The sequence below is a fragment of the Chlamydotis macqueenii genome, chromosome 3 (assembly GCF_036417535.1).
Source record: "Chlamydotis macqueenii isolate bChlMac1 chromosome 3, bChlMac1.mat, whole genome shotgun sequence".
In the NCBI taxonomy this organism is placed as follows: domain Eukaryota; kingdom Metazoa; phylum Chordata; class Aves; order Otidiformes; family Otididae; genus Chlamydotis; species Chlamydotis macqueenii.
This window is the reverse complement of record NC_141558.1, coordinates 63,966,400-63,992,163: the sequence shown is the minus strand read 5'-3', so window position 1 is coordinate 63,992,163 and position 25,764 is coordinate 63,966,400. Positions and strand designations below refer to the sequence as shown.

The following is a 25,764-nucleotide window of genomic DNA, read 5'->3' as shown; positions in this document are numbered from 1 at the left end:
GCTGTGGAGGCCCCATCTGTGGAAGTGTTCAAGGCCAGGTTAGATGGGGCTTTGAGAGACCAGGTCTGGTGGAAAGTGTCCCTGCCCACGGCAGCGGGGTTCAAACTAGATGATCTTTAAGGTCGCTTTCAACCCAAACCATTTTATGGTGCTATGATTTACAATTGTTTACAATACTCAACCACAAATCTATGTGGGTGCTTTGGCTTGATTATTCACCAGAACTACCCTTCAGGCAAGTTTCCCATCCAGCAAAGCACTGGAGTACCTCTGTATTATGAAACATGTTTACCAAACTGGAGTTTATGTGCTTTTCTGGACTGAGGTGTGAAGGCAGAGTTTTCATTAACTTTATCAGGAATTCTGCCTACTAAGGGCTTATACAAAGGAGCCTCTAGGATTTCAGTAGTTAGAATTTGAAACATTCAATAAAATGAAATTACTTGCCAAAATTACACTAAGAGTCAGGCTGGAGTGAAAGGCCATAAAACCAAGAAACAGGCAGTATATACTACACTTTCAGAGCAATGCAATGATCGATCTTGAATACATGTGAGAACACTAGATGACGTGCTGGACTTTCACATCCAAAAGAGACAGTATCAGTAGATTTTCCTAGACTTACAGAAACAGTCACACAGCTTCATCTTCTTTGACATGTCTGTGAGAATGGTCCCCCTCAGCAGAGCTTGGGGGGGGCCCACTCCTGCGGCCCCTCTGCAGCTGCCCAACTCCCCACTCAGCAGGTCTCCTCCTTGCTCACGGTTCTGGTAAGTTGTTCCAGCTCTGCCCTTGTACATGGTCTAATTCATCCCTGTTGAGCAATCAAGAAAGGCTAGTGTTAACCTGGAAACATGCTAAGAGGTGCTTTTCAAAGGCTGAGAAACATGCTGGGTCCTTTACGTGTTTTTTCAAAGGCTGAGATAAGCAGGTAGCACCCAAAGAATATCTCATAAACTGCTGCTGACATCAGTTTGACAGGTTCTGCAACCAAACCTCAAAGGCCTCCAGCTGAGCTTGTCCTGACTGCAAACCTGCTCCCAATTTTCTCAGAGTGGTTTTAATCAAACTTTCATGTTCAACTAGAAAGACCTTTGCATGCGGGCAGACCTCTGCAGCCAGTTTAATGAAACTAAAGGTATTGATAAAAGCCAGAATATATTAAGCATATATTTGAAATTGTAAAAGTGCTTTTAGAAAAATCCAGTCAAACAAGTCTGCAAAGGCATTGATAATGAATGTGCCCCTTGCAGCTTGCATAGATGAAAATTAAGTGATTCACTCGCTGAAATGAAACACGCAGTTAGGTGTTCTGCTGAAGTGTGAAAGCTCTTTCACTTACACAGCAGCCTCCGTTTGGAATTACTAGGATTATTATTATTATTTATTATTTCTAGTATAGTTGCACTGAAGGGCCTCCCTCATGGACCAGATGCCACTGTGCAAGGTGCTGTGCAAGCACAGAACAGAAAAAGCATAAAGGGCTCCTCAATGCAAACAGCACAAAATACCAAATAGGTAATAGGAAGAACTGCAAGGAAATTAGGAGAAGACATTGGCCAACAAGATAAGGGGAAGCCATAGTATAGCCCTCACTGCCTGCTCTAGTGAGTGAGATACTACTCCATTTTAGAGGAGGTGATGAACACCCAATGCTTCCTTCAGCTGGAAGGAGCCAGGGGACATCAGCTTCATGCCAGCCTGTCTCTGGGCAGCACAGCGCACTCGAGACAGCTGAATCGGCCCTCCAAATGGTGACAGGGATCTGGCACCAGCTCAGGGAATACACCCAAACTGCAGTGCTGCTTGCCAGAACGCTGCACGCCCTCCCCAGGCACGCTGCTTAGGCGGACTTTTTTAGCTGCATGATTTGAAACAAAGTAAGAAGATAAAAGCCAGCCGAGGCCTTTAATTTTCAGTAGCCGATGTAGTGCAACCTCTGTAGCAACCAAGAAGAACGCAATCAGGCCAAAGGGGCGTCCTAGCTGCAGCACGCTCAGGGCGTGGGGATACTGAGATGCCCCTCCTTCCCAAAGATTTGCACTTTCAGGTTCTCACCCGGCAGCAGCGCAGCCTCTGCTCTCCCTGCCCCATGCTGTCAGGGGAGCTGGGTGGGCGGTGGGCAGCAACGAGAGGTCCTCATTTCCCTAACTGAGCAGCACGAGCGCGTGCTTCTACTGAGAGACAGCTCTCACAGCCTGCTCCCAGCCACTATGAACATACACATTTATTATTCAAATTTAAATTGCAGAAGCTATTCTTGGTGCTGTGGTACTGCCTAGGGCCCCAGCTGAGATCAGAGCTGGCCCTGTTCAAACCCGAAAGGTTTTTAATCTAATTAAACAATAAGCAAAAGTCGGGAGGGAAAAGCAGAGACAGAGAATTGAAGTGAGGCTTTTTGTAAGACAATGGCTCTGGGCTAGGAGCCCCAGTTTATTGGCTCGCTCCCACTTCTGCTCCTTCATCTGGCTTTGGGATGCTCCAGCACTTCTCCTTAGAGCCATGACATCTATTCTAAATGTCCCACCTGGTATCAGTGTCCGACTTACGCTGTGGCACTTGGGCTGCTAGAACAAATCTCTCTGTGTTTCTGTTTGTGCACAGGTCACAGCTCTGGCTACAGCCAGTTTAGACTGAGCTTGGGCACATCCACAGTACAATGCAATTATGGCCACGACATTTTTCTAAGCGGCATCACAACAACTAACCAGAATGGACATGATTCATAACATAACCGTATGAAACCCACCCCACTATTAGCCACATTTTCTAAATCTTCTTTTCCTCAGTAACTGAAGAGCAGTGTCAGGGGATGGTGTGTGCTGGCTGGCATCCCACAGAATAACAGCTCCTAGCTCACCATTTAGTCACCTCCCCACCAGTGCGGAGAGGGCAGCCAGCCTCCAGCCAGACACCAAAAACTGCAGGCTGCTCTTGAACCTCCCATTAATCTGAGGTGCTCTGGTGCCCCCTCTGCCTCTGCCACCGCACGTTATGCCCATTGCTCTTTTTCTAACGAGAGCCGTCAGGCCGGACAGATGAAATGTCCGATCACCTGAACACTGCTGGAGGTGCTCTGGCACCAGAAGGAAGCGGCTGAGTGGGAGCCAGTCTTCTTTTCCAAAGGGCAGATAACAATGCTTTATCTGTCTAGCATCCTGCATGATTTTGGAGCTTTAAAAGTGCTTTTCCTACCCAAAAAAAAAAAAAAACAAAAAAACAAAAAAAAAGAAAACAAAAAAAAAACCCAGAAAAAGCAAAAACCAAGATATTCTTACAGAAAAACTAACTTCAGATCTTTAGAACAATTTTTTTTCAAAAACATACACAGATTTTAGATGTAAAAATATGTCTTACTGACAAAATACAGTCACAGATGAACTTTCATGTGGCTACCAGGTGTAAACCGACAGCAAAATATGGAGTCCTAATAGTCTTAAATGCTAGCACGTTGCAATAGATCTTTCTTTTGCTTTGCTTCATGAAGTGAAGTGAAGCTGGCAGAGGAGGCTGGCAGGGGGGTTATTTTCTCCGCCTTTCCTGGCCTTGCCCGCAGTTGCAGTCCACATGCAGGCTACAAAACAGAGCTGACAAGGTGCCCTCTCAGCTCACTCATAGCGCCATAGCGCAGGGATGCAGCTTGAAGGCACCCAGTGTAGGATCATGGTGGCATGAAGGAAAGGGTGGGCTTTGCTCAGTGGTGGGGCTACCCTGCGTGCCAGGTAACATAGGAAGGGAGCAGCAACGCTCCTTTGTGGTGGTGGAGTCCAGCAAAGCACATCAAGTGCTGCCTGATGCTGCTTCTGGCCACGGCCTGAGCCACCGAGTGCAGATTGGAAAGATGGAAGAGGGGAAACTGTGGCTGCAGTGTGATGTGGGGATGCCTCCCCCCCGCAGTGCGCTTAGACATCAGAAGCCTTGTAGCTGGGATAGCACCCAGCTCCCAGCCTGACGTGTCAGGTATTCAAGAAGGCAGGTAAACAGCTGGGCAGCCAGGTTGTACTGAGCTCCTCCACTAAACCCTGTCAGGACTTACGCCCTCAGGTTAAAGTTGGAGTTTGGCAATGTCTACATGGTGACTTATACAGGGCTTGTGAGGAATGGTAGGGACTGGAAATCTTTGTAGGCTTTAACGCTGTCCTCTTGAAATCTCCACGGAGTTACCTAGGGAAATGTTTTCAGAAGTCCCCATTTCTAGGAAATTCTTTTGCTTCTGTGCACCCTGTGTAGAGACACCATAACTGCAGCATTCAGGAGAATATGGCACCCATAATTCCCAGGTCTTTTTAAAATCACTGGCCTGGGTCTCTCTAGTCTTCCTGAGTTTACCTTTCTGCAACGGAGGAATCATAAGAGTTTGCAACCCTAAAAAGATCCCGAGAGTTTCAGTTCCCTGTTGTTTGTGCTTCACTGTCTCCAAACAGAAGCTATTTCCATGTCCAAACACAATACTTATTTTATTATCTTCTACCAAAGCAGAAATTCACCATCCTGGAGATTGAAATTACTGTGGTTATTTTTTCCCCTCTTAATGCAGATCGCTCTCTACTCTGAAAGATTTGAAGAATTTCAGAAAACATTGACCAAAAGCAATGAAGTGTTTGCCACGTTCAAACAGGAGATGGAGAAAGTGAGTAGCAGCTTCTATTTGAACTCTGTGCTTAACACTCTCCTTTTATATTTTGGTATTTCTCAGTGCAATAATTTTATGTGGGATGGGACCATTTCTGCATATTTTGGAGAACAATCTCACCAACATCCAAATAAGATCTGGGGCATGCTCAGCCACAACTGACAGCTGCTTAGACTTCAGTACTGCAAGCTGAACATTTCCCTTTCCCTTTCAGCTAAAACTGAAATTGCCTTCAAGAATAAACATTTTACCCAAAACCTAAAGTGGTGGTGGGTTACAAACCCCTCAGAGATACTGAAGGGGGAGCCCAGAGCTGCATTTTTCAGCCCATGCCTACAGGAGGGCCCGGAGCCTCCTGGGTGACTGATGCTAGTACAGAAAGGTTGACACAGGCTACACACCTTCCCACTGGAGTGTGTGCCCACCAACACCTCCCCACCATTAAGCCCAAGTGACTCTTTCCTTGCAGCTGGTGTCCTTGTTTCCTGTAACAAATTATTCCTTAGCACAGCCACTACAGCTGCTGGTAGCAGCGTTATGAGTACAGCCAAACACCTAAATAAAGGGGCTGCCCTCATTTAATCTGCAGCGTGGAATATCTATTCTGATTCAGCTTTTCCTCCTGCTTCTATAGATGACAAAGAAAATTAAGAAGTTGGAAAAGGATACTGCTACATGGAAATCCAGGTTTGAGAACTGTAACAGAGCGTTACTGGATATGATTGAAGAGGTGAGTGGTCTTTTTCTTCCCAGGATGCACACCTTCCCCCACATAATGCTTCCACTAGGAGATGAGATGACCTGAAACCACCAGAAATTGATGAAAAATTTGTTCTTGAATCTAAGGGTCTTTTTTTCAAGCTACCTTGATAATTACATGTCTTAAAAAAAAAAAAAAGACAAAAATCCCAACTGCTGGGGCTTTAAGATTGTGCAGAGACGTTAATTAAGTCCACAAGAACCTGAATTATGTAACTGAATTTTAAGTGCTCTAAAAATGTGTGATTGTTAATGCTCTCACATAGAAGCAAATTGGCATTAGTTCACTTCATGCTACTTTCTTTCTGCATAAGAGCATCCACCTAGGGAATTAATGTGCTCTAGCTAATGAACTTTAAATTCATGCCTTCCTGTGTAGGCAAACTCTAAGAGCCAAAAGCAAGTACTGTGGCTCTCCATCATTTTAAACACGCTGTCACAGGGGCATTGCAGAGGAAATTCATAAGCATGTTGGAACTCATTGAAATAAAATAAGAGGCTGCCTGAAGTTTCACCCCAGATTACACTGAACTCAGACCAGGTCTTTCTGGTTAGCTTTGTAGCTCTGTGCTATTGCTATTTCTACTGGTTTCTGTATCTCTTGTTTACTCACTGGGTGTAGAAGCAAGAAGATGTTCCAATTCAGGCTGCTCTCACAGATCCTAGAGGCAAAATAATAGAAATATATAACATAGCTTATTTTCCCCAAAATTCACACCCACCAGGCATGCATTTGGATGCTTATCTTTAAGGACATCTACTATATTTTTCCACCACTACAGATCATCAACAGGTATTCCTTCAAATATTTTTTAGTGAAATTAATCTGAATCTGCACGGAGAATGCTAATACACTGCAGTAACAGGGATGAATTTCCTCTTGAAGCTTCAGTACAACAGACCACAGTTATTGTAGAGGAGTTGGTGAAAGCCAGCTACCTGGCAGAGTCCTGTGAGGGCTGCCTAGATAGAATCATCACAGAATCATAGAATAGTTAGGGTTGGAAGGGACCTTCAAAGGTCACCTAGTCCAACCCCCCTGCAAGGAGCAGGGACATCTCCAACTAGATCAGGTTACTCAGAGCCCCATCCAAATTTTTTCCTAATTGTTTCCAGATCTCAAATTGTTTCCTAATTGCCAGTTCTACTAACAAATTACATGCTCCCAAACTCAGTCTGCACCTTTGTCTGATGTCTTTGACCATAGAAAGCCATGAGGTCCAAGGAATATGAGTGCTTCGTGCTAAAAATCCAGAGGCTAGAGAACCTTTGCCGGGCTCTGCAGGAAGAGAGGAATGAGTTGTACAAAAAAATAAAGCAAGCACAGTTCCCTGAAGAGGTGAATGGAAGTGGCATCTTAGAAGAAGAAGACGACGATGCTGATATGAGCCCTTCCTCCTCTGAGCAGGCGAGCATTGAGCTGTGCGCTACTGACGAGAGCATGCTGAAGGAGCTGGCTGAAGCTTTCAGGGTGTCCCACAGAGCAGAGGAGTCCCTCCCAAGCAACAGCAGCAATCCGGAGACCTGTGACACTCAAACATGTAATGCTGTCCTGGCGCCAGAGCTCCCCTCTCTTCTCACCCCGCAGTCAGAGGCTGGGAATCACTGCGAGCAGCCCAGCACGAGCACACCAATGCACTCTGAACACGTGCCGGCACCCACTGGGAGCACACCAGCACCCACTGAACACACGACAAAGCCCACCGAGAACGTGCCAAAGCCCACCAAAAGCATGCTCGCACTCCCAGAAAGGGTGCCAATACCCACAGAAAGTGCGCCAATACCTCCCGAGAATGTGCCAGTACCCAGTGGGAATACACCAAAACCCACTGAAAGCATGCCAGCAACCCCTGAAAACATGCCAACACCCGCACAAAACACACTCACTCCCCTCGGGAATACAGCAGTACCCACAAAAAGTACACCAAAAGCCACAGAACGTGTGGATAACCCAGCGGAGCCATCTGCCCATGGTCAGTCTGCAGAGCAAACAGGGGACACAGACATGGAAGCAGTGGACTGAAGACACTGGTGTGTCCAGGCTCGTCTTCTACAAACCACAGCTCTACTTTGTCCTCTAAATTGATAACTTTTTTTTTTTTTAAAGAAACAAAAAGTGGGTGCTAAAACACACTCACCTGTCTATAGGTAAATGTAACGCACTTCTCTTTGCTACCACTATCCAGTAATAACGGGTCTGCAAATTTTGCTGCCCTTCATCTACTTGAAGCACAATATTTTTTTAATGACAGGAAAATACAACAAAATTACAGGATCTTTTTTCCCAAGCATAATGAGTCATCTCATTCAGCAAAATAATTTTTAAGTGTTGAAGTTAAATGTTTAAAAAATCATTGCAATTCACATACATATATTTAAAGTCTCATAGTTAATTGTATCTATTTGTTATGACGTTGCATAAAAGATGGCCTACTTGGACACATAGTGATTTTAATAAATGAGGTGAAAGGAATCTGTAATTACAAAGTAAAATAGTGAAACCATCAATGTGGTCAGCCATATCCAAGGAGAGGTGCAATAACAAAAGGTGAATTTTTGTACAAGTAAACTACCACTCAGCACTGTGGCCTGACCATCCACAAGTTTTCAGCCTTACCTTGAATTGGTCTTTTCTGCTTAGTGCTCTAAAAGAGCTTTTGTTTTCAAGAGAACTACAGGGGAAGGGAGAAGATCTTTTCTAGACTCTTCACAAAATGACTGAAAGCAACAGCAATTTCCAAATGGATGGCAATTCCCAAGGTAGGGGGTCACAACCCTCTTTCTGCATCCAACAGAAACCTGCTAGCTTGTCACACTATTTGGGATCATGAGCCCAGCAGAGGGTTTGATGGCTATTTCCAGCCCACAAATGAGGCCAGAAGTTCAGAAGTGGTTGCAGATGTCAGCTTCTAGGCCAGGAGCAGAAAGCAGAGTGGAGCTACACTAGAAGGTACCAGGATGTATTCCAGAAGATACCCATGCTTCCAGATCATCCCATCTCTCCCAAGTCACAGCTACAGGAACCTCTTCACCACAGCTTCCTCCTGGCCCTGCTCCATGTGTGGATGTTCCCAAGGAGAAGGGCGAGCACACTTGCCCGTCGCCCCATTCGTTAGGGTGGAGCACAAGTAAATAGCCCAGAAGCAAACAGGTACCAGGAAAGCAGGAATCCATCTCTCAGACACCTTTGGGGACTGCCTACACTCTCATCCCCTCTCTTGTCTGACTGGCTCTTCCCGTCTGCCTGCTGGCACACCACTGCTCAATAATGTAGCCACCTTGTCAGAAACTGGTTGATTTTGGCACGAAGAACAAAGATGAAGACCTACCCAGACAGCTGTGTGGTCTCAAGCAAGGAGAGTAAGAAAGCTTTTTGTAAAAAGGCTAAAAAAATCTTGTTGGCATATTTCTTGTTTCTCATCCCCTTCCTCCGAATTCAGTCTAGGCCTTTGGGAGTTTGAGCTGGGTAGCTTAAGAATTTGAAAAGGGCAATTAAACAAGATGTCCAGAGGCTGGAAAGGGAAACGTTGTGATCAAACAGACCCATGTTAATAGACAAATCCGAAGAAACCCCTGAAGATAAAGTGGCTCACTCAAGCCGAAATTAAACATAGATGAACCAAGAGAAAAGATGCCACCTTTGGCACACCATGGGAGGCTGTGGTCACAGAGTCTTTCTGGCACACCTCTCTCCAAAAGCGAGGACTCTTTGCTTGCTGCCGACATGGTCCACACACTGGTTGCCTCTGTCTGCATCTGCACTGCTTGGTCCAGCCTTTTCAAGAGCTAACCACTGGAGTATACAGAGCATGATTTGCAACAGTTTGGTTTGATACAGCCTTACGAGTAGCTATCACAGCTGCAGTTTTCAAATGCTGATGCCTTATGTTAGATAGCAAGACCAACAGGATTTATTTAATGTCTCTAATCACCTGAAAGTAGATCATTCAAGTCTTAGTTACCTTAAGCTCCTTTTATAAGCAGTGGAGAAGAATAGGCATCTCTCGAGGACAAGTCATCTCATGGTAAGACTGGCATCCAAGACAGAAGAAATTACTTTCTATGTGGAGATGCCATTTCTCTTCACTGATTCTAGAGCCAGTCTAAGACAACTGGCTTAAATTTAAAATGCTATTAATAGGTGTCTAAATTTGGCAAGATGAATCCCATCAAACATTCAGATTCAAAGCCCTAAGTGAAGTGAACGGCCATTTCTGGAAACCAAGCCAGTTACGTGCCTGTGAAAATGTTAACCTATAACAAATCTTTATCCTAGGATAAAAAGTTATACTCACTTGATTTACTTTTTTTAGTTTCCAGTGACTTAAGTCTGTAGAAATATAGTTTCCATTACAAGTACAAGTTTTGTTTGCTGTTAGGGTGACTTTGAAAATTAATGCAATTTATATACTTGTTAATGTTTTTTTCCTTTCTTCGTCTTGTTTGATTCTGTTGCCATTTTAGTAATTATCTGCATGAAACCAAGGGTTTTTTTTCCTTCAAGTAGGCCCTTAGAATGCCTTTAATTGTTGAGGTTTTCTTATACATTCAAATATTCAATTACATAATAATGATCGACGTGGCCTTGCAACTTTAACTTGGTTCAATTTTGCATAATCATTTTGGTCACATCTTTATGTAATTGTTGCCTCATACCTTCCAACTTCAGCAAGCAGGGAAAGAAGGATCCTACAGATAAAACTTCCTACATAGTCATGATTGATTCTTACAGCATCATCCCTCAGGAATAATTACACAGCCTTCTGGGAAAATCACTCCCACTCTATTCCGCCTTCCTTATTTTCACCCTTTTAATTCTTGCATCTAAAACTGCACTCACATACTTGCAATTCCTATTACTTTGTGAGTTTCTACCCACATACCTGTTGCTTCTCTTCTTCCGTACCATCTACCAACGGCATTTTATCCCAGCAGTTTTCTCCTCATTCTCAGTGCGTGCAAACAACACTGAAAGCACAGGAGAGCGACCCTCCCAACTTTTACTTCCAGGATTTGGCCTCACATATTTGTAAGCAATGGGAGAAAAAAACTGTAGGGAAAATTCTGGCTGATCCCAGGCTGGATAGAGTATTTATAGTCAGACTATGGGGATGGTTTACGTGTAATCTCATAAGGAGCTACGTTCTCCTTACTAAAACCATCCATTGCTGTGCTGCTTCTGAACCAGCAACAGCCTTTATTTGCAAAAGTTGCAAGGAAAGAAGAAAAATATTTTCCCTTTCTGCATATCTGACCTTTGTCACCTCAAAATTTTAACAGCTCCCCTGCTGAACATGTAAAACATAACATTTTTCAATAACCCAGAGTTTATCCAAATGTGAGGGGATTTTCATGATGACAGCTAAAATCACATCCATGATACAAACATGACCTTCTCACCTAATTTCTGATCCCTGTGGCAGACCACAGTAATGATAAATCTTCTTGATGAGAGGTCGTTAAGAAACAGCTGATCTGTTTCAGCTTAACTTTTCCCACAAAACTGAACAGAAGTGACACCGGCATGGAATATACAATCCAGATGACAGAACTGCAGCAGTAGGGCAGGCAACCTGAAACAGGGACATATGATAAAATACAGCGAAACTTCCATCATAGGCTTCAGTAGTACTGTCATCTTTAAATTCATTTTGTCAATCAGATTGCAACCGACCACATATGCAGTCGTCTCCAGATTCACACCGCCCCATTCCCTTTGCAATGAATATCATTTCGTTTATCAGTATTGACTTTAGACTTTTCTTTTCGCTTTATAAGGAAATGGGCAGGGGGACTCATTCCTCCCCTGGGCCCACACGCTACCCCTGCTTTGCCACTTGTACTAACTTTCAGCCATGACCTTGCTTAGGCAAGAGGCAAGCGTAAGGAAGGGAGATAACCCTGCCCACAAGTCAGCCTGTCCGGCTGAGGCACCACAACACAGCACCTGCCAGCCAGACAAGAGATTTGGGAGGACAGGGAAGGGCAGACATGGAAAATGAGTGTTTGCTGCATTGGTGGACTCCCTTTCCCCTAAATTTTTTGCACTAGCATGATTTACTATTGTGCAGTGCTGTTTTTTCTACTTAGAAAAGAGTTATTGCATCCCTTTCAAAGAGGCAGAAGGAGATGATGGTTGTGGCTCTGGCAGTACAGTGCTGGGCCAGCACTTAAACCCTGGGGAAACCCAGAAACGTCAACATCCACAGTCCCCACTGGCTCACAGCTTAAAGTGGCTGCCAGCTCAGGTTGCCCTGTAGCCCCGGCCGCTCATCACACTTGACCCAACACAGTGAGTCAAGCGATAATTGCTCATGGGCTGCTGACCGCTGAACAAACCACAGGCCAGCTCCCCCTATGCTGGCATGGTGAGGAGCAGCAGTGGATCTTGCACTTCAGCCCAAACCGTGGGAGAAGGGTGGCAAAGAAAGATGCCAGGGTATATGCCATTTGTGAGCAATTTTCTACAGCAGCAGAGTAGCTTGCACACTCCTTCTTATATTTGGAGACAGTCTGAAAGAAAGGGCATATGAAGAGCCAAAAGAAGTAATGGTTCAGAAATAAGCCTAGAATAGGCAGATAGGAGCAGCCTCACAGTCACAGGCCCTGGTTCTCATGGGGGACTTCAACCACCCTGACATCTGTTGGAGAGACAACACTACAGGGCACAGGCAGTCCAGGAGGTTCCTGGAATGCATGGACAACAACTTCCTCCTGCAGGCGACAGAGGAGCCGACAAGGAGGGGTGCCATGCTCAACCTTGTGCTCACCAACAGGGAGGGGCTGGTGGGGGATGTGAAACTAAAGGACAGCCTTGGCTGCAGCGACCATGACATGGTGGAGTTCAAGATCCACGGGGCAGCAAGGAAACTACATGGCAAGCTTTCTGCCCTAGACTTCAGGAAGGCGGACTTCGGCCTCTTCAGGGACCTGATGGGCCAAGTGCCATGGGAGGCGGCCCTGGAGGGAAGAGGGGCCCAGGAAAGTTGGTCCATATTCAAGGAGCACCTCCTCCAAGCTCAGCAGAGGTGCATCCCAATGAAAAACAAGTCGGGCAAAAAGGCCAGGAGGCCGGCGTGGATGAGCAAGGAGCTCCTGGACCAATTGAAAGTAAAAAAGGAAGCCTATAGAGGGTGGAAGTGGGGACACGTAGCCTGGGAGGACTACAAAGAGGCTGCGCGAGTGGCCAGGGATAAGGTAAGGAAGGCCAAAGCCCTGGCAGAACTGAATCTGGCCAGGGATATAAAATGCAACAAGAAGAGCTTTTATAGGTACGTAGGGGACAAAAGAAAGTCCAGAGAAAATGTAGGCCCTCTCCAGAAGGGAACTGGTGTCCTGGTTACCCAGGACATGGAGAAGGCTGAGGTTCTCAATGACTTTTTTGCCTCAGTCTTCACCGACAAGAGTTCCTGTCCCACCGCCCAAGCTGTAGAAGGTGCAAGCAGGGACTGCGAGAATGAAGAACCGCCCATTGTACTCGAAGAGCAGGTTCGGGATCATCTGAGGAACCTAAAGGTGCACAAGTCCACGGGGCCTGATGAGATCCATCCGCGGGTCCTGAGGGAACTGGCGGATGAAGTTGCCAAGCCACTGGCTATCGTATTTGAGAAGTCGTGGCGGTCTGGTGAGGTCCCCAATGACTGGAAGAGAGGGAACATAACCCCAATTTTTAAAAAGGGGAATAAGGAAGACCCGAGTAACTACAGGCCGGTCAGCCTCACCTCTGTGCCTGGCAAGGTCATGGAGCAGATTCTCCTGGAAACCATGCTAAGGCACATGGAGAGCAAGGAGGTGGTTGGTGACAGCCAACACGGCTTCACCAAGGGCAGATCGTGCCTGACCAATTTGGTGGCCTTCTATGATGGGGTGACGGCATCGCTGGACAAGGGACAAGCAACTGACATCATCTACCTGGACTTGTGCAAAGCTTTTGACACTGTCCCACACGACATCCTTCTCTCTAAACTAGAGAGACATGGGTTTGATGGACGGACCACTCGGTGGATAAGGAGTTGGCTGGATGGCCGCACTCAGAGAGTGGTGGTCAACGGCTCAATGTCCATGTGGAGACCGGTCACGAGTGGCATCCCTCAGGGGTCCGTGCTGGGCCCGGCCCTGTTCAACATCTTTGTCAGCGACATGGACAGTGGGATAGAGTGCACCCTCAGCAAGTTCGCCAACAACACCAAGTTGTGTGGTGCCGTCAACATGCTGGAAGGGAGGGATGCCATCCAGAGGGACCTTGACAGGCTGGAGAGGTGGGCCCGTGCCAACCTCATGAAGTTCAACCAGGCCAAGTGCAAGGTCCTGCACCTAGGTCATGGCAATCCCAGGCACAAATACAGGCTGGGCAGGGAATGGATTGAGAGCAGCCCTGAGGAGAAGGACTTGGGAGTGCTGGTGGATGAGAAGCTTAACATGAGCAGGCAATGTGCCCTTGCAGCCCAGAAGGCCAACCGCATCCTGGGCTGCATCAAGAGGAGCATGGCCAGCAGGTCGAGGGAGGTGATTCTCCCCCTCTACTCTGCCCTGGTGAGACCCCACCTGAAGTACTGTGTCCAGTTCTGGAGCCCCCAACATAAGAAGGACATGGACCAGTTGGAGAAGGTCCAGAGGAGGGCCACGAAGATGATAAAAGGGCTGGAGCACCTCTCTTATGAGGACAGGCTGAGAGAGTTGGGGCTGTTCAGCCTGGAGAAGAGGAGGCTCCAGGGAGACCTGATAGCGGTCTTCCAGTACCTCAAGGGGGCCTACAAGAAAGATGGGGAGAGGCTGTTTAGTAGGGCTTGTTGCAATAGGACGAGAGGTAATAGTTTTAAAATAGAGGGGGGTAGATTTAGATTAGAAATTAGGAAAAAATTTTTTACGATGCGAGTTATAGAACACTGGAACAGGTTGCCCGGAAAGGTGGTAGAGGCCCCATCTCTGGAAACATTCAAGGCCAGGCTGGATGAGGCTCTGAGCAACCTGATCTGGTTGGAGATGTCCCTGCTCCTTGCAGGGGGGTTGGACTAGATGACCTTTGAAGGTCCCTTCCAACCCTAACCATTCTATGATTCTATGATTCTATGATTTTACATCCTCTACATCACATATACATGCACAAGGGTCTGAAATGAATGCTCTTTGCTCCTACTCAACAGAGACATATAATGTAAGCATGCCCAGACAGAGCAACCAAAGTCATGCATCCAGGCTAGGGCAGTCCCGGATTTACCCTGAGGATGTGATGAAGGCACGCATATACACTCATTCATGTTGCCTAATGAGGCATGTGCTCTGTGTCCCGTAAGGAGGGAAGAGCTGCATCATCCTCCCTGCCTGTCACAGCTGTATCTGGCCCTGGCCCTGTGGGCAGACTGCAAAAACTTTACATTTCCCTGTATTTGGAGCCTGGTTTTTTTTTTCTTTTCTCCATGCATCTCTGATTTGAGGCTACTTTCTCTGTTCATCCCATTGAAAATATTTTTATGCTTAAAATAAAAAAAAAAAGGAGAGGCTTAAGTACAGGTCTGTCTCTGGTAAAGTTAGGAGGATTCAGCTTCGAGGTGCAGATGAAACACTTGCAATCCAGCCTGAGAGAAAGGCAGCCTTAGCTGAAGACTTTACGCTTAGCACAAAAAAAAAGATTCTAAAGTTAGGCTAAGATGTTGTACCTTGTGGCCACGAGCCATAAGACAAAGAAGAGATGAAGAAAATATCTTATGTTTGCTAATAAAAAAAAAAATAAGTTCTGTATTAGTAGAATAATCCTTTAATTACTTTAGAAAAAAAAAAAGGAAAAAAAAAGGGGGGGAAGGGATGTTCAGGAAGCCCTCTTATTTGCATGAATCACTTTATACACTGATTATCGAAACAGACCACAGAGAGTGCCTTCAGAGATCCCAAAATGCTTTTCAAGCTATAAATGTTAAGGAGTGACTTCACTTTGGGCTGAGGGCCACCTGCTCGGGGTTGTAACACAGCGGCAATACGCTGCAGAAATACAGAGAGTTAGGGCAGAGGCTTTTGCTAGGTATAAAACTTCAGAGCAGAATCCAGCCACTAAGTGTCTGGTAATAGAAAGAAACTTTTCCAGTGACCAGTTTATTCCCTAATTGCCTATTTTTTGTGCCTTGCCTTGATAATTCTGGCACTGCCACCAGCAGAAAATAATGGTCCAGCTCTTTGCAGGTGTAAATCAGAGTAGTTCCTCTGGAGCCAGCTGAGCTCCACACATTGACATTCAACAACTATCCCATCCAACAGGCTGAATTACTCGGCTATTAACAAGTCATCCCTTGCTATGAAGTGAACATTTTACCCAGCTGATGCTTCAGGGGCCCTGAGGGAGACAGAATGGATTTACTCAATTAAAATTTGGCCAACACATCGCATTTAATGAAGGTACTTTTAGGAAAAGTGCCAAAAAAGTAATCTTTATCAACCACAAGTGTCCAAGGCCTCCGCTTTGCAGTTCATCTAAATACCAAGCATTGCAGTGCTCCAGCTCACATCCTCTCCTCAGAAGGGATGAAAGGCAGAGCAGAGTTTCCTCAACCACTTCACCCACTTCCTGCAGCTCTTCACTCTTTCTCACATTCCTCCCACCCACCGATGAGTCTAAACCTGTTCTGCTCACTGCAGCTTGCCGGACAGACCTTGTTAAAAATAGAACAAAATATTATTAGATTCAGGTTTCATTTCACACAAGATCTAGGTCAGGGCTGACAATGCCATCTGAGCTGCCTCAGCAGCTCCGTCTCCACGATGGGGGAGGTCCAGCTCCTCTCACCAGCTTACGGCTCTGCAGATCCTCCTCTGCACTGGCACTGGTTCTTGTCAGGCTTACTGATGGACTGATCTAACTCTCACTAGCCCAACAGAAATGTAATCCAGCTATGGAAAAAAGGAGAGTGCTGACAGATAAAGTGGGAATAGTCCTTCTGGCAGCAGCAAGCTATAGGTCAGCTGAGGTCAGCCAAAATCCTCCTCACTTACCGCTTCGTACCTAAAATGTGATCTTCCTATTGCCACAACTGGAGACAGAATACAGGACCAGACGGACGACTGCCGAGAGCAACAGGGTGATTTTAATGCTTTTAAAGACTAGCTGCCACTGAAGGAGTCCTCCTCCCTCCACTTGTGTTGGGTGTCAGAGCCTCGTCTCCTATTGGGGTGCTGGCACCCCTCTGACACAGCTGTGGGCTGGATGGGGTTTAACCTGGCAGGAAACGAATCTTGCAAAAGAAAAAAAAATAAAATTTTTGCTAGTGTGGCTCCAAAAATTGGCTTACTACAGGGTTTGGGTGCTAGTGCTTCACTCAGCGCAGAAGCTGAGCTGGCTTTTGAGCATCCCTGTGCCCCTGCACATCAGTAACACTCAGGCCACGAAGAGCTCCTCTGGCAGATCACTCTTATTTCACATCACTTCCAGTTTGCAAAGGCGGACATTTTTCTAGGCCAAAAAAAGCTACCCGGAGTGGCAGGCCGTGGCAGCATCTGCCTTTGCAGCCCCCTTAAAGAAAGGGCCATGGTCTAGGCACTGGCGGAATGGAGAGGCCTCTGAGGTCCCATCACCATGTGCCAGCTCAGTGAGGCGTGCTCTGGGCACAGGGCCTGGCACCTTATCAAAATTAAAACAGGGCTGGGAGGGTTGGCTTGTGCCAGTTGGGCACACAGACCATGCCAGACCTCACCCTGAGAGGGAACCTTTGAAGGTCACTCCTAGCTTTATCATTCCTGATTTGTCAGGTGTCAGCAACATTGCAGTTGGGCATTGCGATGCTCACAACAACAAAAAGCAATAGCTTTTTTCAAATCAGCACTTGCTCAGATTTGTCAGGTTTCTGGAATTTCTGTTTTCTCAGTTTAGGTGGTCCTGGTGCCCTATGGCTAACACCAGAAAGCTTCAGCCCACAAACTACCAGCTAGTTCAGTTTCTGAAAAACAAAGTCGCAAGCTGAACACCTCCAGTGTCCCAGCAATCTTAAACAGAAAAAACCTTCAGCAGGTCCCAAGGGGAGTCAAGTTGTGCCAGTCCTCATGTTACTCAGCTACTTCCCGGCTGTTTGCACCAGTTTCCAAAGAACTGAAAATAAAAGGTCAGCTCTGGCAGTAACATGACTTATTCGTTTCCCCATTGAAAGCATCAGTCCCACCCAGGCACTGCACCCACTGCCCTCGCCAGTGTGCTGCTGCGCAGCTGCACTCGAACTGGGTCGCTCAAATGATCCAGGTTAAAAATATCCCCCACCACCACCACCAAGAAGGGCTAATTTTAACTCAGATCATTGCAGTGATCCAGTTGGGGTTTTTTGTGATGGTATCTCATGAAACTGTGACCTGAATCCTGGTCAGGGTAACTGCTAAGTGAGCTTCACTCATCCTTTGCTCATAAAGCAATCCACACATTTGGATGTTACCTCTGGAGCATAATGCTGTTCTCAGAGTCAATGGTAGCCTTTCCAGTGACTATTTTAGCAGAAATCTCCTGGACTGAAAACAGAATTTGAAAAGTTGTATTTTAAAATCTCAGTCTGGCCCTCTACACAAAAGATGGGGAAGACACCCAACACACAATGATAGTGACCAGCTCCAGCATTTGGAACTGTGCGTTACATCTTCTGCTCACAAAGCAAATGAAAGCTCTCATACTTCCCTACAGACACCCTGGGTTCTCACACACAAGAACTGGTCGTGTGCCAGCAGCGAGGTGACTGCTCAGACTTCAAGGACCATTCTGGTAGATGACAAATCCCCTCAGCAATATGAACATACTGAGTTTCTTTCTTTGCTTATTGTACTATAAAATGTTATTAAATCAACGTCTATTGACCACAGCATCCCAGAACACAAAATACTCATCTTTCTGTTACACTGGAGGCTGAATGTAATGTAAAGAAAATGAGGCATTTGTTTCAAAGAAAGGAAAAAAAAAAAAAAGTGTTGTCCATGTTATTTTTATTAGAAGCAGTCTTTTTTTTTTGTGGGTTGTTAATGTAGTGTTACCTCCTGAAATTCAGAGTCACATCTTAAGTTTGTGCTTCTGGACCATTGCTAGACTAGCAGACCACTGCACAAAACCACACTTTTGACTGGTGCTATTCTGTACAGCTAGAAAGTCTGTTCAGAAAAGTACTGACAACAGAAATAGCAGCTTGATATAGGGTCAGGAAGAGATGGACCTGCCACCACAAGAGATGTCTTAGTCAGCAGCATTTTTCTGCACCTGCCTAGCATAACCCATTCCTCTTCACCTGTCACTCATTAAATACACCCACACCACTTTAAAATACAGATTCAAATAGCTGTGATTTACAAGCATGGTACATAGCAGCATGGTAAGTTCAGCCAGCTCCCTAGAAAGGAGATTGAACTTCTCCTTCTGTAAAAGATCACATTTACCTTGTGCGTGCAGAACAGTGGCTGCCACTAACCCACTCAGGCCTTCCACATCTTCAGTTTGTTATGTTTGCTGTGATCTGTTTCTGTCTCTATTGTACACATGCCAATAGAGATTCTTGATAGAACACAGCTTCATCCGCAGTTACCGGTGAATTAACACACACATATTAATGTAACACGTAACATTTGATGTAGTATGTTCTATTATAGCTAGGAAGCACATAGCCCTGCAGAGCTGTAGTAAGGCATTTTAATGGTATAAGCTTTCTAACACCACAGCTGCAGGGACACACCACAACATCACTGCTCCGCTTGGTGCCCTTCTCCCCCAGTGAGGAGCTGGGATCCCCGCTGTGCCCTGGAGAACCCCATTGGCACTGGCAGATGGCAGGGGAGACACATAATGCGGACACTGCATTGCATACCTGAAATCCCTCCAATTTTCGCATTATAATCCCTGCTCTTGGGACTCTGTGTCTCAGACAAATGAATGATCTTCCTGCCTCATCCTTCTTGCATGTAAAATTGGGGTAGTGAATGTGGTTGTGAGTTATTTTGAGTGCAAGCTTGCACATCAACATTTACTCCTCAGTAAGATTAATTGCTTTCATGTAATTTAAAATGAAACAAAATAAAACAATTATAATCATATAATACTTTATGTTGGTAGGGACCTCTAGAGGTCATCTAGGGGATCAATTTTGAAGTTATATCAGGTTGCTCAGGTCATGTCAGTTTTGAATATTTCCAAGGATAGAGATTGCCCATCTCTGGGTACTTCTTCCCATGTTTGATTGCCTTCACAGTGAAATATTTTTCCTTCTCTTATACTCCTTGGTGCAGCCCGTGCCCTCGGCCTGTCACCTTGCCGCTGTGCACCACTTTCTTCTCCATAGCCTCCCATCATTAGTTGAAGACAATAGTTCATTCCCTCCAAGTGTTCTCCAGGTCAACAAACCCAGCTCCCTCAGCTCATCTTTTGTTGCTATCCAAGCAAAGCAGCCACCACTCCCCATTCATCCCCAGTCTTCCCAGTATCTCACCATGAACTCCACCACAGCTTAACCCCTCACCAATTTTACCAGCGTACCAGCTGGTGCGATCATTTCCTAACCCAGTCTGGTGAAAACGCATCAGGCAGCTTTAGATTTAGTTAGGAAAATGCTCAAGTGAATCAGATAATTTTGACCTGTCTTTGCTCCGGGGATGACTACGTAGGCACCTGTGCCAGCTGAGTAGATGAGCAACCATTGGCAAACAGGTGGGTTCATCCCGGTCCACTGGGAATGCAACATCCTCACCCCTCTGCAGCTGCAGATCCAATGGGAGATGTGACGCAGCATCAGCTACTTGGGCCCTACCTCCCATAAGTTCAGGTTCCTATGCTTGATAAAGTTCTCCTGAGGCTTTGGCAAACCTTTCCAAGTCCAAGCAGAGCAGTAATTGCTAATAATAACATTTACACAGGTGTATTAACTTTCCACATGTTCTGTTCCTACTTGCCAGACAAAATGTTACAAGGATTAGTAAGAAGAAAAATGTAGCTCCATGAGAACTTGGTTAAAGCACACCCATGTGTGTTACATTCAACCAGAGAAAACAGAACACGCGGAAGTCTAGAAAAGGATTAGAAAAATCCTTAAACATTAAGAAGCTTAAGTCAGCCTTGTCGAGACATTTTGTCTTGTCATACCAGCCTACCACTGAGAAGCCACTCCAGGAAACGTACACTACAGGGCACCTCCCAGGGGCACTCCAGCCAGCAAAGCCTGAACAATAAATGCATGATGACTGTTTTAAGTCTGTTGGATATGTACTTTTGTTTTAAACACACCTGCTTAAACAACTTAGCTAAAAGTCACCGTCACAGCTGATTAAGTACTTACTGCAAAGACTTGTGTCTACTACCTGGTCCCAAAAGCCAGGGGCAAGGTTAAGACACTACGATGAAGTTCACATAGTTTGTGCCCTTGCACTATCGACTCTAGGACTCAAAAGCCTGTCTGAAGTACCTGCCACTGTGCTGGTGCAGTGTGCACCTACGGCAGTCAGTGGTACTATGGAGGAAAGTCAGGCTTATTTTGGAGTCCTCGCTACCACACTACAGGTTTTCAAAAGTGCAAGCAGGTCTTCTTCATGCCTGACTATTTTCAAATTGATGCAGTTCAACCAGTGCAAGTTCCCGCATGCACGTTTATTGTGCCCTGACCTCTGTCAAAACAATTAGAAGAAAATGAGAGTTCACAGTTACACAGTATTTTTCCTGAAATTATACACACTCACCTTAAAACCTGGCCCACTCCCTCTGGCTTGGCTCACAAAACTACGTTTCTACTCATCAGCAGCTCAGTCCAGTGGGGAGAGGGGATTCAGTAATAACCTGGCCTGGAAAATCCAAGCTGCTTGAGGTGTGTTTTTGCAAATAGGTGGCAGCTGAGCAGCGAAGGGACAATAGGCAGCCATGCTCTCAGCCCAGGAACAGAATGGGGCTGGGCTCTCCTGCGCTCCTCTCCTGTCAGCACATCTTCATCAGAGGAGGACAGATTTGGACCATGCCAAAATACACACAAATAACAAACCTCCAGTGAGGCCATGACACCAGCGCCATCCCCGCAGAGGAGAGTGCTGGTGTGCGGACACAACCCTTGTCAAAAGCCAAGTGCAACCCACAGACTCCCCTCACAAGGCATTCTTGCATTGGGCTCTGCCCAGTGCTATAGGTATTAACTCCTACTGGCTCTAGCAACAGTAATGACAAGAAAGGGAGACCAAAACAAGCACTTTGTACTTGACAGCAGCTGGATTGGAGCTCTCTCTGTCTTCACCAGAAGGCTAATTCCGCCTTTCCCCCAGCCTCCTGTGCCAGGACGCTCCTCCCTCCAACCCTGCTCTGCTGCAGGCTCTCCAGGGGGGAAGCGAAATGTTAATTCTCCCACCACCTCTTCCATCCCTCCAGTCTTCAGCCAAATGTCCTCACCTTACTGTATGAGTCAGATTTCTGATTCTTTTTCTTCCTGTGAAAGGGATTTAGAGGGTAATTCCTCATTAATAAGAATATTATAATTCTTATTAAGAATCCCTTGCTAATGAGAGATCTGCCAAACACATGACTAGACTAATTTATACAGTGCTTATTCTCAGCAATACCTGCGCTCCGAATTTCTGATGCCCAGCAATTCACAAACCGAAGCACTAATACAAATCCTCTCCTGGCATAAACAGGCACACCACCATTTCCACAGCCTTCAGGAGACAGAGGACAGCCACGATGCCAAAATCCCAGCTTGGCTTCCTGGCTCTGCTGCGAGCTACTCCTTTCTCGTTTGTTCCAGCCACAGATAGGCAGCTCCTGAAAGCTGTTAGGATCTTCCCAAAGAGCAGAAGGATGGCTGGGTTATCCTGCTCCACCTGCCGCGTAGCTGCTCCACCTCCACGGGCACGGCCCCTCACATCAGGCAGTCACATCACGGCAACAACCAAGTGCCGCCGCTGATCTTCCAGTGCATGAGTAATGAAGCAAGGACCCTCCTGAGACATCTGTGCGGTGCAGGGAACTGAAGCAAGCTCGTGATGATTTATGTTCCCCTGGGCAACATGTATTGTGCCATTAACACATCGCAGCAGAGGCACCTAAGCAGCGTTCCTTTTTTCCTTCCTCTTCCATGCAAACTTTAACAAAAATTGTCCTAAGAAGGAGGTCACAAGGTGAGAAAGGCAGAACACAGAGGCAAAATAGTTCAGCTCGGTCATACCCATGTTGGCCCTCTCTAGGGCCATCTTCAGCCTCCCTGCATTGCACCTTGTACCTGCAAGCCCTGAGGTGCAGAGCCAGCTCGGTGGGTCTGGAAGGAGCCAGGTCCATGCCCCACAGGCAGTGAGCATCCCTTCAGCCCCAGCACGGAGGGAAGAGGTGAAGAAGGGCAATGGGGACTCTTCCAGTGAGAACCACGGGAAGTTAAATTCCACAAGGTACAAACATTGCCAATTTTAAAGTGAGGACGGCTTACAAAAACATCAGGAAAAACAGCCACAAACCTTTGGACAGGAAACGCCCCTTACTCCGTACTGGACTTGTACTCCCAAGCAACCTGGCTGCTGCACCGCCTTCAGCAGTGAATTACTGCTTACGCAATATTTTGCTACCGACCCTTCGATTCCCAAGTCCTCCCCGGCCGTACATCACGGTCGGCAGCCTGCTCCCTTTCCACCGTCGGCCAAGCCAGCCAACTTAGTGCTGACTGCACCAAATGGAAAGGCGGCCCAATGGCGAGGAAAGTCTCCTACGCGGTTCAATATATCCTTTGGCAGAAAATTGAGATTAAAAAGCAGGCTAAACTCAATTACTATTTGTGTAACTGGAGTATCCTGGTTACAGAGCTTGTAACCATAGCAACCATTTAAACAAAGCTTTAAAGAAAACATTCCCTTGTTATTGAGATGTTGATCCTTGATTCTGATTCAGTTTCTTGATCTTCCTCTTGCCTCCAATCTCAGAGATGCTGTCTGCCTCCAGGTCTCCTAGAAGACACAGGAATGGAAGAGCTTGGCTCAGAGCTGCCGAGTATCCTCAACGAGTATTTGTGTCTTGTGCCAACAGAATGATGCTTCCTAAACACATGAACGCGAAAAGATCAATTTGTCACGTGGCAACTGGGAGGTCTGCAAACATTATAGAAGTAATCAGCTAGCAGCGATGTTTCCTAGAACAAGTCCCAGGCAATTAAACCGAGCCTAACGTTAATCACATTCCAAACACAAGGTATTACTCAGGTTGGAGCCAAACTCATTTAACAGCTCAGGCACTGAAAGAAAAAGGGAAAAAAAAAAAGGTGGAAGTATTTGGCAATTTGCAATTTATATTATTATTTAAGTCTCCTTGATTTTATGGCCAGATTACCTTCTATCTCCAAAGACTTCATTCCACAAGTTATGACTCTTGTGTTACTAAGAGTCATGCTGGCATCACACAAAGGCAGCATTGATTTGTTATTCTATAACTGTATCTGGATAACCAGGGAGATTTTTATTTTGAAAAGATCCTGCTGGAGCTTTTTATTTTTTTTCAAATGCTTGTTAAGTGAGTATGTAGCCAGGAAAATGGGACACAGAAGCAGTTAAGATGGATGTGATCTGCACACGTGTTCCTCTCACAAGAAAACAAGCGCAGTGCATGTTTAACAAAAGGGAGTAGCTTCAGGGTTACAGTATATAATGGAGCCAGCTGTAAACTCTTAAATATACAGCACTCCAGGCAGGTAAACTAGAAAAAGGAAACATTTTTCTTCATCGGAGGAAGGAGCAAATTTCTTCATGGAACATGGCTTGCGAGCTACTCCTGAATGCCACTGCGGCTGGCTGAGCCCTGGAAGCTTTCCTGACGTGAGCATCGCATCAGGCGGTCCGTGGGTTAAGGAGCTACACCAGCAACTGTAGTTTCACATCCCATTAATGCTGGTTGGACATCACTGAATGAAAAGCAAATGCGCAGGAAACCCAGTGACTAATACACATACTTAAGGCCAAAAAAATACTCATGTACCAAGTCAATGACAAAGCACAGCAGCTGCAGCCTTAAGAGGAAAGCAGGTTTTGTTTCACACGGCCTGGTTTTACTAGCATTAGAATGAACAGAAGTCATTTCACAGAATACTGGCAGAATAGAAATCAAATACAAATATAGCTGCGTGAAACCTGGCCATGTATTTTTAGCTACACACACCCACACGCATATGCAGCCTGAATAGTTCATTCCCCTCCTCTGATACAATCAGGGACCCCTCCAGCAGGAACATGAGCCCAGGCATGCTCCTAACCCAACTTGCCTGTGCCACCCCTATTTTAACTATATACTATATCATGTAACAGCTTAAAAAGCTTTTTTTCAGTGACTTTTTCTTTCCTCCATATTCTCACAATGCTACTCAGTTTCTTTCAGCAACACAGTAATTACCACAGCAGATTGAACCTGAAGTTCTGTAGTTCAGTGCTCAGTACCACATACCTCCCCCAAAAGTGGTAAAGACTGCAGTAATTAAGCTGGGGGAACAGCCTCCCCGAAATACTAGTTCTCACTTAGTTTTCCCCCACAGGCTTAAGGCTTAAACCATGACCTACAATCCCTTCAGCAAGATATCAATATGCAACCACTGCATTCACTTGCACTTAACTTGATGGTAGCTTATCTGCGTTTCCACCTCATAAACAAATCTTCGTATTTTAAGAGGCAGCTATCCAGAGTGCTTTTCACAATTAGCTCAACACAGTTTTTCAGCTTCAAGGTTATTCCAGCCAGCCACAGTATCTGCTTCCATATTTAATTAACCTGAACAGCTATGGTTGGCTCTTCAGAGAGCACTTCCGACCTCCAAATCCCACCTCATCTCTCTCGAGCCGTGGCCCTCCTTCCCCCGCAGCAGAACCTGCGTTACCTTTTTTAAGTCCGGACTGCCGCGATGATTTACATCCTTCCAGAACTTCTCTGTGGTAATATGCAAAGGCTGAAAAAAACATGCTGTAAGCATATGGAGCAAGGTTTGCTAAAATGCATCATTAGATGATTAGTCAGACTGCTGAAAACCTTACGCAGGAAGAAAGGGTTTGAGGCTCCCTCCCCTGCAACGGGGTTTCAGAGATGAAGTATTCAGTCGCAACATGGGAAACTCTTTCGCCTGGTGCTACCGTACTGCATCCTCCCCTACAGAAGCCCTTCTGGTATTTCTCAGACACCAGAGGGCATACTTCCATTAGCAGACTCAGACAGAAATGAAGGACTCACCACTCCGTCCTCTATCCATCCCCACTGGCAACTGCCAGCGCAGCACATGGGTGTTCCCAAAACGGCTCCCGCACCCCATACCCCTTTTTCGGTACAGCAGTCTTCAAAATGACTACATGAAAGCTTCATTTTAACTGACACTGAAAACCTGTTTTCACTGTGCTCTTTAATAGTAAAGGAGACTACAGTAAGTCTCTCTATAAAGAGCAGG

At 46.0% G+C, this 25,764-nt stretch overlaps 1 protein-coding gene across 1 annotated transcript in view; it reads left to right on the top strand.

Moving 5' to 3' along the window:
- The window catches only part of TXLNB (taxilin beta), a 34,826-nt gene extending 23,684 nt beyond the window's left edge, over window positions 1-11,142 (top strand). The window contains exons 8-10 of the mRNA XM_010123377.2: window positions 4,538-4,630; window positions 5,268-5,363; window positions 6,600-11,142. Of these exons, the coding sequence (XP_010121679.2) occupies window positions 4,538-4,630; window positions 5,268-5,363; window positions 6,600-7,415 (1,005 nt within the window). The 3' untranslated portion in view covers window positions 7,416-11,142. The remainder of the gene's footprint in view (window positions 1-4,537; window positions 4,631-5,267; window positions 5,364-6,599) is intronic.
- Window positions 11,143-25,764: the final 14,622 nt, after the last annotated feature.